The sequence below is a fragment of the Tachysurus vachellii genome, chromosome 7 (genome assembly GCF_030014155.1).
Source record: "Tachysurus vachellii isolate PV-2020 chromosome 7, HZAU_Pvac_v1, whole genome shotgun sequence".
Classification (NCBI taxonomy): domain Eukaryota; kingdom Metazoa; phylum Chordata; class Actinopteri; order Siluriformes; family Bagridae; genus Tachysurus; species Tachysurus vachellii.
This window is the reverse complement of record NC_083466.1, coordinates 21802948-21818894: the sequence shown is the minus strand read 5'-3', so window position 1 is coordinate 21818894 and position 15947 is coordinate 21802948. Positions and strand designations below refer to the sequence as shown.

At 34.6% G+C, this 15947-nt stretch overlaps 1 protein-coding gene across 1 annotated transcript in view; it reads right to left on the bottom strand.

The window, feature by feature from the left end:
* Nucleotides 1–11799: 11799 nt before the first annotated feature.
* The window catches only part of vax2 (ventral anterior homeobox 2), a 13954-nt gene continuing 9806 nt past the window's right edge, over nucleotides 11800–15947 (bottom strand). The window contains exon 3 of the mRNA XM_060873506.1: nucleotides 11800–12291. Within this exon, the coding sequence (XP_060729489.1) occupies nucleotides 11800–12291 (492 nt within the window). The remainder of the gene's footprint in view (nucleotides 12292–15947) is intronic.

The following is a 15947-nucleotide window of genomic DNA, read 5'->3' as shown; positions in this document are numbered from 1 at the left end:
ACATATGTATCCACTAGCTCACTCCACCAGGAAAGATGGTGATGTGCATCTTTGCTTCCTGGTGTTTGATCCTCATTATGTGTTGTCTACTACATCTCTTCTAACACTCCCATTCTCTTTGCGAATGAGAGGCTCTGACAAGTGAGCAGAGAAATAAGGGATGAAGACAGAAGGGAGGGAGGGAGGGAGAAAGATATGGCAGGGCTCCTAGATTGGGTCTTGTTGCATTCCCATGGAGCAAAAAGTTAATGATGTCTCTTTTATGGTGCAGGCTGATTGTGTGACACAAAATCACCACAAGTGCCTTTGAGCAGTAACAAAAGAAACAAAAAATCTGGACTAAGGGCTTTTTATTAATACTTTTACACTTCTTCTTCTTCTTTTTTCTTCTTCTTCTTCTTCATTGTATGTTAGGTTCACAGTTATCATTTCTGCAAATATATGTTAAGTAAATTAACAAAATAAACTAGAAACAATGGCAGGGCTTTTAAAATATGACCTAATGTGATAGAACAAAAATGGGATAATTATTATATTTTATTACTGATACAAAGCAGCAATAATATTGTTAGAATTTTTAATAATGGATTTTTTGTTTCTCACACCTTTTCCTTCTTCATTAATCATTTTCCCTCATCTTTCATCAATAAAGGTCACTCATATGCCTGTTCTATCCATTTGACCTAATCTGGCCTGACAGCTTCATACCGTAATTGGTGCTAAAACCCAGATGGATGGGGCCCTAATTTACTGTTCCTAATAAAGAGAGGTGGCTGAGGGGTGGAAGAAAGGAGGAAGGCTTGATTTGTTGGTTATAGATACAGAAGCTGTAAACACCCCAGACCTCAGGCCTGACAGTTTGAGCAGGCTTTTGTTCACACATTTGTTTAACAGAGAGTATTCCCCAACCCTCCCTCCTCTTCTGGGCCTTAGTTGTACCCGATGCCTCAGTCTGTCTCTTTATTAAACAGTGCCTCAGCTCCTCCCTCTTTTCCTTGCTATTTTATTTCTAAGTTAGTTTGTTCCCACATATATTTGATCTTAATCCACACACTTATGCATGGCTGTGTATGGTTGTGTAAATGTGTTGATGAATGCATGTATCTCTGAATTCTCATTTCAGTGTGTGTGCGTGTGTGTGTGTGTGTGTGTGTGTGTGTGCATGTATTAATGTGAATTTTTCACGTTATCATTAATATATTTAATCACAAGTAACAGGTAATATGCAATATAAAATCACTCTTGAATGGAAAATACTGAATGACAACCTGTGACCTGTGTGTGTGTCCTTTAAATTTAAGGCTTTCTATGGTTGTACCACTGTTTATTTTACTATTCAGGCACATACATCCAAATCAACTTTGCATACAAGACACAAAGTCATCATTATCATAAGCTAGACCAGACCAGACCAAAGAACAACATGCAAGGTACAAACCTCAAGATGATATTTCAGTGTCTATGAGTTACAAATCCAGGAGTTCACAATATTTCTTCCTCCTAGAAAGGAGAGCAAAGGAGTCCGCAGGGACATGGAGGGTAATTGATTCTGAACAGATATGAGGAGAAACAAAACACATTCACAGTTAGTGTGTGGGAGTGCTGGTACATGGCACAAAAGCAAAAGGCATAAAGACCAAGTTGTCCTTGGGCGGGGGTATAAAATTGGAAGTGAAAATTGGGGTCAATAGGTCTAGCAGTGAGTAGGTGGATTTAGGCAGGAAATATGTCAGTTTTTATACAGAGAATGTCTGGCTACACACCTCATTCAAGTCCTCACATCAGAGTCACAATGAAAAGGAAGAGGCCATCAACACAACATGCTGGCTTAGCTGGCATTTTCTGTTTATCTTTTATTTTCATTATAAAGATTCAATGTGCAATCATTATAATAGAGTACAAGGGTTCATGACTAAAAAGTTAAAATCAGAAATTTACTGTAAGACACGGAGACAACAGTGAATGAAGAGAAAATGACACAATTTAAAATCTTTATTTCCCTGTTTTACTGTTTAATGTTGATATTATTAACAAGGGGAAAAAACAGTCTTGTTGATAGACAATGACATGTCTTACCTACTGTATAAGATGAAGACATCAAACCAATATTTCGACCCTCATATGTAGTTTAAATAGAAATGTCAATAATACAAGGGCCTATAAAAAACATTAAGAACAGACCCAAAAAAGACCTAGGAAATTGTTCATGCTTTGTACATATCAGCTGCTTTGTAAATTACATTGATTTTATGTCACTCCTGAAGTCTCTTGATTCTCTGGCAGACATTAAATTTATCCTTATTACTTGGGTGTTTGATTCTAATCAGACATTTGCCTTTTTAGTCACCAGTGTTGCATATGAAAAATCTTCTAAAAGCATTTTGTAATAATCATTTCAAAACGTGGTCATGGTTTTGCCCTGTTACACAAACTAATGCTAACTGACAACTATCAATAACTCTTTAACCTTTAGTTAAGTGATTTTTCCAAATATTAACAAATCTAGGTTAGCATAATGTGTGTAATTGTAAGTTGGAAATGAGTGATTATTTGTTTTATTAAGTTAGTCAGCTTAACACTTGGAACAGAATAGAAACTTAACTATTTATCAAATTTGGTTTGTTAGGTTATTGTATTTGTATTGGTCAGGAGTTCTCAAATTAACACTGAAGTGGCTCCGAACTGTATTAAAGCTGCAGTGTTAAGGTTGTTTCATAAAAATAATAACTTAGAGGAGAAGAAATGCTATAAAAATAGTGTTACTATGTAAAATACCTTTACAAGACTATGCATAGTTGAGAATTTGCATCTAGTACTGTCAGGTCCAATTTTGATGCAGTTTTCATTTAATATCATTCCACCTTAATAGTAAAAAGAAATCCAGCAGTGAGCAAGATGGGTAATGTTAACTATTTGTTTTAGAGATCAATCAAATTAGATAATAACATACATAGATCAGATAATTAATTACAAAGCGATCAGAAAATTAATTACAAACCAAAAACCAATTGTGTAATAAAAACATATGCACCAGAAGCATCCAGTCACTTACATTGTTCTCCATACTACAGATCCTATTATACAACAGCCATGTAATCATAAAACACTGAGGGAAAACCCCATTTCCCTTCAACAAGAGCCCATGTTTTAGCTAGATAGAACTTGCAGTACTATTACACCACTGTTTTTGGCAGCAGAACAGTGAAGCTTGAAATTTCCATGAATGTGTACTGTCTTGCAACCTTTAGATTAATATGGAGAAGTACACAAAAGGATACAGATTATATGCTATAAAATATTATATCCTTTTCAATCCTATTTATATATTCTATTCAAGTCTGAGGTAACTGAGGGTGTTACACCCAATATTTAATATTTTATGGGTCATTTATACAATATTCAATATAGCTCAATTTTTGAATTATGAATAATGAACAATGTTCAGAACAATACACTGTAAAAAATAAACAACTAGTGGCACAAGTGGTTGTAAAACAACAACTGTAAAATAAAAGTAAAATGTCATAATTTAAATAAAGTACAAAAACAATACATTTACAAGAATTTTCAATAATGGATTTGCAGAGAAACAGTAACTTTACAGGTATTTCCCTGACTATTTCAATCAAGCACCTTAAGTTCTACAGAGAAACACAGTTATTTTACAGGTAGTAAATACTAATAATATATCTAATTACAAATAATATATCTAACTGATAACAGGTAGGAAATAATAATAATAATAAATCATTAGAATCAAACACCTTCAATTAACTGTTAACACATGCTCAATATTGTAAGATACACTTTCTGTGAACTATTTTAATTTTCACTGCAAATTTAGTAACTGTAAACAGATCTTCAGAGACCCCCAGAATAAACTATTTATTATTTTATTAATCTATTAATTATACAGCATAATAGGTCAATCTGTACCATAAATGATTGAGCAGCATAGAAGATAAAAAACTGTCCTCCTCCAAATTAACAGTAATCAGCTGGATCCTTGGTGCATCTGTTGGGAAAAATATACTTTTTATAAACAGTAAACAAACAAACAAACAAACAAACAAATAAATAAATGACTAATATTCTCTGAAAAGCCCTAAAAAGGAAAAATTTTCAAAGTGGTTAAAATGGACAAATGTCATGGCTTATATACTGAAGTTGATACTTTCTAATGATGGACTTGTCTTTTACTATTATTAGAATAATAATCATCATCATCATAGCATTCACTTGTGACACTCACTTACTGATAGGAACACTACACTGGGATTTTGCTTGATTGCAACATAAAGTGAGTGTGTTTCTTGGTTAATATTATTGAGCTTCAAATGCAGTAGGTCCATAAGCTAAGCTAAGATCGCTTCAGTGGCAAAGAGCACACACTGCTTCTTTTTTAATTCACATATGATATGATACAGATATACACTAGTGAATTTTATGTACAATCGGTCTCCCTCCAAAATGTTTTACTGGCAAGAAAACTGATATGTTGTCAAAAGTGAAATGCTAGTTGCAAGAACCATGTTACTACAGCAACCAGCAGCTGTAATGCCTACTAGCAATTTTAATAGTACCTGTATTGCTATATGGAATCTAAATTGCCCTTGAGTTTGAGTGTGTGTGTTTGTGTTTTAGTTTTGTGATGTACTATCTTTACTAGGGATGAGCGAGTACAGCATTATCTGTATCTGTATCTGTTAACCATATGAATTATCTGTATCTGTATCCGTACCCGAGTGACTGAGGGAGAGACAGAGAGCTGTTCTGTGTGTGACTGTGAGTGAGCAGAGCGAGACACAGCAATACAATACATCTGTATGTGTGTAGGGGAGGGGCGCTGTGACTAGCCTATCACAGAACGCTGACACAATCAGCTACCCAATGATGATTTTCATTCAATCCGAGCACAGATATTGACTCGTGTTACTCGTATAATACTCATACTCGGCAGAAGTGCTTTATCCGTACCGGTTACTCGTTTCAGCCGAGTATCCGGCTCATCTCTAATCTTTACACAGTACATGCTAGGATACATTCAAATACTTTCTAACTTTTATCTCCATGTACTGCTTTTCCGATTTTTAAATGCTTCATTGTAACCTGCCTAAATGTACACACCTGCAAAAATATATTTTGCTAAATTTGTATGCAGAATTTCAGAGTTTGAATGTAAAAGTATACTGAAATATAAAATGAATAAGATTTACTTTAAAATTACAAAGAAAAATGTTAAATTGTTAGTATGGTCAAAAATCTATGTTTTGTCAGGTTTAAATGCAGATAATTCATTCATTCATTCATTCATTCATTCATTTTCTACCGCTTATCCGAACTACCTCGGGTCACGGGGAGCCTGTGCGGGGATCTCAGGCTTCATCAGGCATCAAGGCAGGATACACCCTGGATGGAGTGCCAACCCATCGCAGGGCACACACACACACACTCATTCACTCACACACTACGGACAATTTTCCAGAGATGCCTATCAACCTACCATGCATGTCTTTGGACCGGGGGAGGAAACCGGAGTACCCGGAGGAAACCCCCGAGGCACGGGGAGAACATGCAAACTCCACACACACAAGGCGGAGGCGGGACTCGAACCCCCAACCCTGGAAGTGTGAGGCAAACGTGCTAACCACTAAGCCACCATGCCCCCCATGCAGATAATTATTTTCCTAAAAATAATAAAATAAAATTATATCTAAAAAAATATTCTCAAAATGTCCATACTTTTACTGCATTTTGTGTACAATTGAAAAAAAAAATAATAGTGACATTTTCAATAGAATTGTTTTTTAGAGTGTACACAGAACAAAGAGTATTACTAAAATGTGTCATTTAATTTAGAAATTCTTCTGATGAGGCTATGATTTGTGTAGTTCTTATTTAGGGCCAAGAGGATTTCTGTCTTGTCTCTGTGATGGAGATTATATATTAATTATTATATAAATTATATATTAATTTATTAATTTAATAATTCATATTTTTTTTTATTATTATTATTTTGTAGTAAGTATTTAATAAAACCCTACAAATTCATATTTTCTTATTTTCAGTCTAGTGGTCTCTTTGTTTTTGAATCCCACTTTACATCATTCTAAAATCCATTTAATGAAACAGTTGTCTAGTCCCTGTCCTCAACTCACACATCTTTATTTTCCTTTATGAAAATCCATTTATGAAGGGCCTAAGGGGATGACATAAAGAAAAAAAGGAAATAAAGCTTTCAGGCTTGTCTGCTATGTTTTCTCTTATAATAACAAAACACAGTTTCATCATCATTACGTCATTCTACTGCAAACATAGTCAAAAAATAGTGAATAATGAATTACTAGGTTCTTGAGGTTGTTCTACGACCCTCTGTCTTACTTGTTCCCTCCTGTAGAATAAAAAAATAGAACATGTTTTTATCTAGTAGAATGCATATACTTATTATTTTATCAAATTGATTAATTGCTTGCCTAAAATTCACATGAAAGCCTAACTGTTGTACTTTTCCTACTTTTCTTTTACCTCTTTCCCTTTTCTGTGGGAGTTCTCATTCCAGGTTCTCTCCCAGGAATGTCAAATGGTTCCTTAATGTTCAAGTCAGTAGATTGTGTGAAGCATGTCAAAACAAGCAGGCTTAATCGCGCCCTGGCTGAGAAAAGTGGACCATGCTAGGAATCTGATCAACCCTAGGGGTCAGCCTGCAATTAGTCCCCAAGGGGGCCAAATTTGAACTAAGCCCACCTTTGGCTCATGCACCTCAGAGACTTCCCCCTTGTCCTCCCTGTTTCTCTTGCACTAATCCTGTTGGCCTCACAGCTGATCCAATTCTTCTCCCCATTCTGGGTGCCCCAGTGGATGATCTATGGCCCAATGCACCTCACAGTGGTCACATGATTTGTGCAGGTGTAGAGGGGTCTCCCAGCCCCACCACCCCCCAATTAGTGACCCTAATTAGTGAAGAGGCCTCCTGCAGGGTCACTGAACAGGGACTAGGGAGAGAGCGGATGGATGAAGAAAAGAGAAGGAGGTAGGAAAAAAAGGAGGGAGGAGAGCAGTACAGCGATGCATGGCAAAAGCTGTGGAGGCCAGAACCAGACCTAACACAACAGGCTTAACACTGATTACTTTAACCCAAACAAGAAAAAAGAGAAAATGGAGCATGCAAGTTTCAATCTAATTAAAAGGATTTTTCACTTTTCAGTAGTCTCTGAATATTTCCTGGCTTTACGGAGTCATAGAAGAGAAAATGGTATAAATGTATTGTGGAAATTAATTTTTTTTTTAATTTTTTTTATAAAAACCTAAAATGAAAACTTTGTATAGCTATATTCTGTAGGACTTCAATTATTTAATTATTCATTTCATATTAACTGCACATTATGTTGAATAATTCCAACATTCTCTCCACTAATTTTATCTTGGTTACATGTACAGCATAACATAGAACATCTCTTAAGTAAAGGTGTTGCCTACCTTTATTTGTGACACAGCTGTCGGGTCCTGAACCCCTATCCTCAGCTGCACTACACAAATCACCAGGCCACCCATTTAGTGCTCACTCTCCCCAACCATACACTCTGTTGAAGAAAAGATGCCAATCATTTTAATTGGCACCCTGGAGTTGATTGTCTCAGCAAGCTTCAGAAAGAGAGTGCAGCTCCAAGAGGAAGGAGGGCACCAATCCATGTGGTTAAACATATTGTGGCCATTTGGGCCTGAATTTTCTTGAAGAATAAAATAGTTGCCCCCTTACAGGACATAAAAGAATTTTATGTTTCCACAGAATTGCTATAGACAGTGAAAGATTAACAACAAAAGGCTGGACTGGTAAATAATTAAGATAATTTATGAAGGTTCTTTTTACAAATTGTGATTTTACCTTAGCTGGAAAACAAGTCCATATTACATTCATTATTTGTCTGCTCATAATTTGCTGCCTGAAATTATTGCCTACTGCATCTGTAATACATCCATCAGGACATATAGAACCAATAATAATAATAACAATAGTTATTTTTATAACTTAACTTATTATTATAAATGTGACATTTCCTTTCCAATTCTTACAGTCATTCAGTTATTAAAAATAATAATAATAATAATAATAATAATATAATTATTACTATTATTATTAAAAATAATAATAATAATAATAATTATTATTATTATTATTATTATTATTATTATTATTATTATTATTATTATTATTATTATTATTATTATTATTATTGCTGAAACTGGTTTGCCTCTTTTCACAAAACCTGATTGAACATATAATAAAAAGTTTATTTTTTAAAAAGAGTTTATTGATATATGTTTTGTTTCTGGGTAAAACATTTATTATTAAATTACATATTTCACCCACACATACACAGCCAGCTTTTCAGACACTACTGAGGCTTGCTACATGTTCTGAAACATATTCTGCAAAATAATTAAATGACTCTTTTCTTGCTAATGAAATTGACATTCATAAATGGTGGTAACTGTGATTTTCTCACATGAAACAAATACATTCATGATCCTTTATGAATATGTGATATGTAAGTGCTAGGGTTAAATGTTGTCTCAGAAGTTAGGATATTGTGCTAGTAAATAGAGATGAGTTAAAATCCGACTATTGCTGGAGAATCATTCTGAAATCAGTCTGTCTTGAGCAAGACTCTGAATTTCTCAGTTCTGTCCGTATATATTTTTTCTCGGCTGTAAGTTATTTTCATAAAGTCTTTGAAATTAATACAAGGTATTATTCGATGAGTAAATAATGTCTCCTGTATGGCAAATTAAAAAACATTGTATGTTAAATGTAAAGATGTAAATTAAATGAGACATACTCAAAGATTAATTACATAGACATATATTTATATTCATATGAATAAAAATACATATTATACAATATTTTGGCTTCCATAGCCGGAGCATTAAAATTGCTCCTTCACCAAAAACACACAAAAATGTATTTCTTTTTAAATAAGTGCAAACTGTTAATGTGACAAACAAATGTAAAGCATTTTATAAAGGGCTTTTTTCCATCATTACATTTTTGTTTTTTACTGTAAGATGACACAATATCAACATGAAAATACTGTGGACTCATAAGACTCAAATGGAATATTTACATATGGTTAATGTTAATATTTTTTTCAAATTTGTTTAAAAAAGAGTTCCTATAAGTGCCACTTATGTATTGACATGATTACATAATGATTTACTGTCAAAAAATGGTTTATGGTTTATGGCTTGTATAAGAACAAGAACACTGATTCACACAACCTTGTTTCTCAAATGTAAAACCAGTAAGAGTTTACATTACAATCAAAAATAGCATGGAAAGATAGAAATCTCTTTGACCTTGTTACTTTGTTCTTCAGCTTTGCCAGATATTTCACAGTGTAATTTTTGTTGTAAGAACTATATTTAATATTTAAAACAAATGAGTAGATGGTTACATTTAAAGGAGGATTTAGTGAGGAATTTAGCATTTTAAAATTCATTTTTGTTTTTACCATTTGTTTCAGGCTTATAATGCTTCTTTCATCCACATACACCTGCTCAAATACATGACAGTACAAACTAATTAGTTTTCTGCTTAAAAATGCAATACATTTGGATATCTGAGTGTCAAATAAAACAATCCTTTGCTTGGTAAAAGAAAAAATTCAGTAAATTTTCAATACTGATTATTCAAAAAAAAATCAGCAGTTCCACAACAGTATGGAAACCCATATGGTGCACACAGGATAACAGGGGTAAAAGGGCAATAGCCTCGATAGATTTACTTTATTTACAAGGGTCAAAAGGTCTCAGACAAGAGCTCTCGTCTCAGTACCCTAAACAAATTATAACATTGAATAGGGAAGTCCAGTAATGATAAAAAAATCAACCAACACTGATTCAGTGTTTAAATTAACAGGAACAACAAAAGATTGCCTACAGTGGCCATGACAGTTTCTAAGGTTCATGGTAGCAGTAGCGTGACCATGAGCTTTTGATAAATAACAGAAAACATTGATTTATTCTGGCTGTATATGTTCTAATCCTGCAGCTCAATGAGACATTACCTGTTTGCGACACTCAACAATTTTTGATTTCTTAACCTCAGTGAAAGTTCTGGCTTTCCAGACACAGAAAATAAGAGATACATGGGAAAACAAACACTGAAAGTGTCTGGATACTACTTCATTTTATCTGGGAGTGAACAGAAAAGTGTTAAGAATTAAACATATGAAAATAAAGTGCTTAGATTTCATGGCAATGAATGAGGTGCTACCTAAGGCCTTAAAACCTTAAAATATATGGAACTAATGGCAAAGAGTTTGATGACTCTTCCTGAGGTTTATTCCACTGCTTTATCAGTCACTATGACAATCAGAGTCACGATGCAAGCTCTAGGTTCAGAAACCGGTCAAACTGGTGTAAACATCTAAAGAAAGTAGTTCCACATCATGTATTGGAGAAACAAAACCAGGACTAACCTTAGACTTTCCTTTCGCTGATTTAGGAGAACTGAAGAGAACATCACAAGAAATAAAATGAACAGACTGCTAAGAGTTGCATTTTGACCCATCAGATTTTACTATGAATTAAGTTAAACAATGCTTTCATGCCTTAAATGTGCTTTGTTAATAAACAGATATTGTTTGAGAATGTGTGCTTATGTGAATGAAATGATTTAGATCTGTTCAGTCAATAAATTATCACTGCACACTGCACAATAATAGTATTGTGTGACAAGTAAGACATATAACTTGTAGTCTCATTAACAAATGTACATCCTATATAGTACTTTTGGACATTTGGAAATAAGTGGCTAATTAGAAGAAGTATGGGAAATGACACATACGATTTAACCTTGCAGAATCTATGATGCTACACAATCATTTATGATCATGGTGCAAAACCAGTAAAAACATATTATCTCTGCATGAACTTTCTCATGCATTTGAGACCTAATTCATAACTTTCCATTTTTTTGTTTTACATGACTTAATTATCAGTAGTAATAAACTGTTAATATTTACTAATATGTTTCTCAGTGAATGACCATCTTTAAATTATACAAAACTGGAGAAAGATTTACACATATAAGAAAGCACAACAATTTGGCATTATTATTGTGTGTTTCTCACAATCCCACCCTTACATGCATGCCCAAGAGTAAACTAAACATTGATGATAAACTTACCCCTAATTACAATACCAGTTAAGAGCAGCTTAAAAAGTACCACAGGTCCAAACATAATGATATGATCATTCATTTGTCTTTTTTAAAACACATTTGGATACAGTATCTGTAAAGCAGTATTTGCCTTTCACATAACGTAGCATTATTTCTTTCTAATACAGACAAAATCTAAGCCTGAGGCTGTTTGCAATGTACACACATGAGAGAGAGAGAGAGAGAGAGAGAGAGAGAGAGAGAGAGAGAGAGAGAGAGAGAGAGAGAGAGAGAGAGAGAGAGAGTTAAAAATATAAAAGAAAACTATGAGCATCTGTAAAGAAGATGGCACTTAAATACAGGATGTAGAAGTGGTAAATTAAATTTAGTTCATGCTTAATGGAAAGCAGAAGCTGCAGTCTTTCTCATTGTCTTAATGTGGCAAAAATGATCAGCACAGCTTGGATATTTAGGAGATGAAGGAATCTAAAATGGAGGTTAAATCTCTCCATATTTGTTTAATTTCAAAAATCAACTCCTTCATCTATAACCTCCACTATAGCTGAAAAAAGAGAGAAAATTGCACCCTTTGGTAAATGTGGGGCATTCCTTAGTTTTCTAGAAAGTGATTCAAGTCTTTAGGATACTGTCTTCTTTGCTCCCAAGTCTCCATCTTTTCTCTCTGTCCTTGTATAGGGCTCAAAAGCTGATGATCCACACCCATAGCTTGTTGTGAGTTCATGATGAGCACCACTCATAAGTGGCATGGAAAAAAGGGATGGGGGTGCTACCCCAAGCCTTGGTGAGGGCGGCGTAGCACCGAGTGAGGAAAGCGATAGGCCAAAAGTTCCCGCACTACTAGCCACAATTGCTGGAGTTGTGACTGTACTGCTTACCCCAGGAGAGGAAGACACAGATGGTCCTCCAAGGAGTGAGCCATTTGCAGCATGTGGCGGTGCAAGCAGTGGGTTTGGAGGAGGTGCAGGCACTGACAGCAAGCGCCCTTGCTCAAGCAGACGCAGAATATTACATGTAGCCAGTGACTCAGAGGTGGATGAAGTTCGCTTGTCTGAGTCTTTGGTCTGGTCTTTCTTCTGCTTGGTACGTCGGTTCTGGAACCAGACTTTCACCTGGGGAATACACAGAAAGTGATTGAACTCATATAATAATAGTCTAAATCCAGAGTTCATCATAAATCAACAATGGAGGACATATACATTACTAAAAATTAATTTCAGCATACTCCGACATGTAATTAGTGACTACCTGAAAGTGTGTCTGAATGCCTGAGACAGGAAGATGATTAGAAGAGCTAAACTATTTCCTGCTATTGTTCACTATTCACTAATTCTCTTTCTTTTTTTTGTAGTGTGTTGCAGCAGTTGACCTTTAGAAATAGAGAGAAAATATGCCAAATATGCTTTCAGATTAGATTGAATTTAAATTTTTCCTCACCAAAATTAGAAGAGCAAGGGCAGTCATGCTATTTTGCATTGTCCTCCAATAATAAAATTAATTATTGTAGGAAGTAAAATAGGAATACTAAATCTAGCAAAGCTCAACAATACTAGTCTGTAGAGCAAAGCAACAGCAGATTTCACCACTTAAAATTAAGATACGAATATACATTTAATTAACACATGAAGCCACACAGCAGCATACTAATCACCATGTGTGCATTTACTGTATGTGTACGTCATAACTAAAACACGCATATAATTACTTATTTTTTTGTATTTGCACTAAATAGACCAATAAATCAGTCCAATACATAAAAAATGAGCCTCTGTGGAAAATAATTAGCTGAACATATAGTCCAGTGGGGATCCACAGAAAATCAAGCAAGCAGGAGAAGTGAGATCATGGCCTCAGCTCAGCTATTAGTGCCTGGATAATGAGATTGGTAGTGATCCCACAAGCATGCTGTTGCCACAGTCTTAATCTAAATACAAACATACATTGTATTCTTTGGGTCTGAAATACAAGAGTATATTTCAGCTAAGGATCTTAAGAGGGCTCTGTGAAATTAAATACATACATCCTTTTCAGTTATTTTAGTGCATACTATGTACTATGTTCTTCAATAGCTTTTTTCTGGCCACTCCCGCTGCGTACCATTCATCTCTAGTAGACTTTGAAGTGGGTGGAACTTAGCCCACATTTGATATCATAGAGCCAGTCCCAAGAGGAACCATCAGGAAAATGATGATAGACAGTGCAAATCTCCTCTATCATACATCTACACTATTGGAATGAAATCCTTTTTAATGAGATCCAGGGTTCAGCCCTGGGGCAGAGCTTACAAAAGTGAGATCTGCATGACCTGGATTTCCTCTATCGCCAGAAACACTCATAAATGTATAATATCTATATATATATATATATATATATATATATATATATATATATATATATATATATATATATATATATATATATATATAAAATGTACTATATCATGCCACAATTCTGAATATACAAATGATCTTTACACTTAGCAACAGCATTGTATTTTGTATGAAAAGTTAAAATACAACAGAAAATATTGGAACTAAATTTAACCATCAAGTGTGATGTTCAAGCTCATAAATCATATCTGGCATGTTTTGTGTGCACAAAATAAGCATTGAATATGCATATAAACCTGGAGAATTAATGTTATAGAGTAAATGGTGAAAGTCCACACATTCTGATTCCTTGACCATTCTGTGACCCCTTGTAAAGGCCTCTCAACACCTTGTTATTTTGTGAAACAACTTGATGCATCCTAGTTTTTAGGGGGGTGCCTCCTAACCTTGTCACAGTGTAAAAAATGTAGGTCAGGAAAATACAATGCATTGTCTGCATAGTTATGTCTCATGACAGAGCTCCCAATTAGTTGCACAGCTTGTTACTATGTACTAATGATTAAACTATTTTACATCCACCACCTGTTTATACATTTAGCATCATTTCCATATCACACTATAAGAATTTTGTGGATGGTAACAGACCACCACTTAGGGGTGTTTTAATTTAAGAATGAAACTATGCTATTCCTACTTTTTCAGTTTTTTAATTAAACGCTTATTTCTATATTAATCTTATGCCACGGAAACTTGCCATTAATTTGTTATGGATCTTTATGCATTATGCATCCTCACCCCACTCCTTCTCCTACCACTAAACTTCTCACCTTGATCATGGTCTGATCCTTAGCCTCAGCCCCTAGTATTACTGAGAGGCATGTTAAAGCAGGTTCAGCCAAGGGTCAACTCTGTCTTAACGAAGGGCTGGGAGATATGGCACGATAAGCTGCCTAAATGCAAAAGCACTTGGACTATTATTAGTCCTGTGCCCCACACTTACTAATATGGTTTGGCTCTTCAGCACTGTGACTTGAAAAGTTGATGTTTAGATAAAGTAATTAGGCTTACAGTTTGTGATTGAGAAGATGCCTATTTTGCACTACAGGATAATGTCTGAGACAAGCCATATGAGCCACAGCAATTTTATTTACCATTTCACACCACTGTCCAAATGTGAGTATGTATGATGGTTACCATGAAGCGGGGGTTAAGATTTTTGCTGTTCGGCAATACAAAGATTCAAATTTATAGAACTTCAATTATCAACATCGATATTTTACTGTTGAGCTACCACAAGTCTATGAAAATGAACCAAACAAAATTAACAACATATCAATCTGCAGACAGTATTGATACAGTATAATTCACAAGTTCATAATGTGCATAGAGAGGTCAGTGTGTTGATCCTGTGTACCTGGTCAGAATATTACTGTACATGTAAAACACATTCTGGGAAATTCCATTGGTGAATGAATCTTCTGGATTAGCAGGTTTCTATTCTGCTTGATCCAATCAGGTAATGGAATTACACACTGTCTAGAGAATGACACGACAGGCCTGTTCACATGTACAGTACTGCGTGAGCACATTTATTGAGATCCAATAAACATTTCCTTTAGGAATGGGAATTTCAATTATGAGTACCAAGATAAGCCACACATTCATGAATTTGTGCCAGCAACTAACTATAACAAATCATTATACAATGCAATTATATAAATATAACCCTAATAGCATGATCCCAGTGGTTCACAGGGCATCTATACTCTAGAAAGGTGCTTCAGGATCCTACAGACAACAAAGACTAAAATGCTGCATGTGGGAAAGGTATTTTACTTAATGTGGGAGCAAGTTATAGAACAGAAATTAACATGAACATACAAGTTCATGAATGTTAAGCATAGGCTACAAATTTGTTCATATTTTTGCAAAAAAAAAAAAAAAAGAACCAAGAAATTTGCTTGAAAATATAGTGTGTAGATACAAACAAAACTAAAACTGTGCAAACAGGATTTTTAAAAAGTCATGCACTGTCCACTTGGGTTTAAATACAAATATAAATAGGGATATCTGGAGCTTTTAAAAGCTATTGATATATGTACAGTTTAAAAGCTATTGATATATGTACACTTGTATTAGTTATCTATAGATAAAATGACTACATTTACATTTACATTTACAGCATTTGGCAGACGCCCTTATAATACATAAGTGCTTAAATCTCTAACATTGAATACATTAATGCTGGCTCACTAGGTTACATACTTAAGAGACTATAGGTTACATACTTAAGAGACTATAGGTTACATACTTAAGAGACTATACTTACAACTTTTTTGCACAGAGAAATTATTAGCATGAAAAGCATATTGTGCAGATATTTGCTTTGAGAATCACACAAATGCTGTGCATAACCCCCTAAGCCCATGCAGGACTTT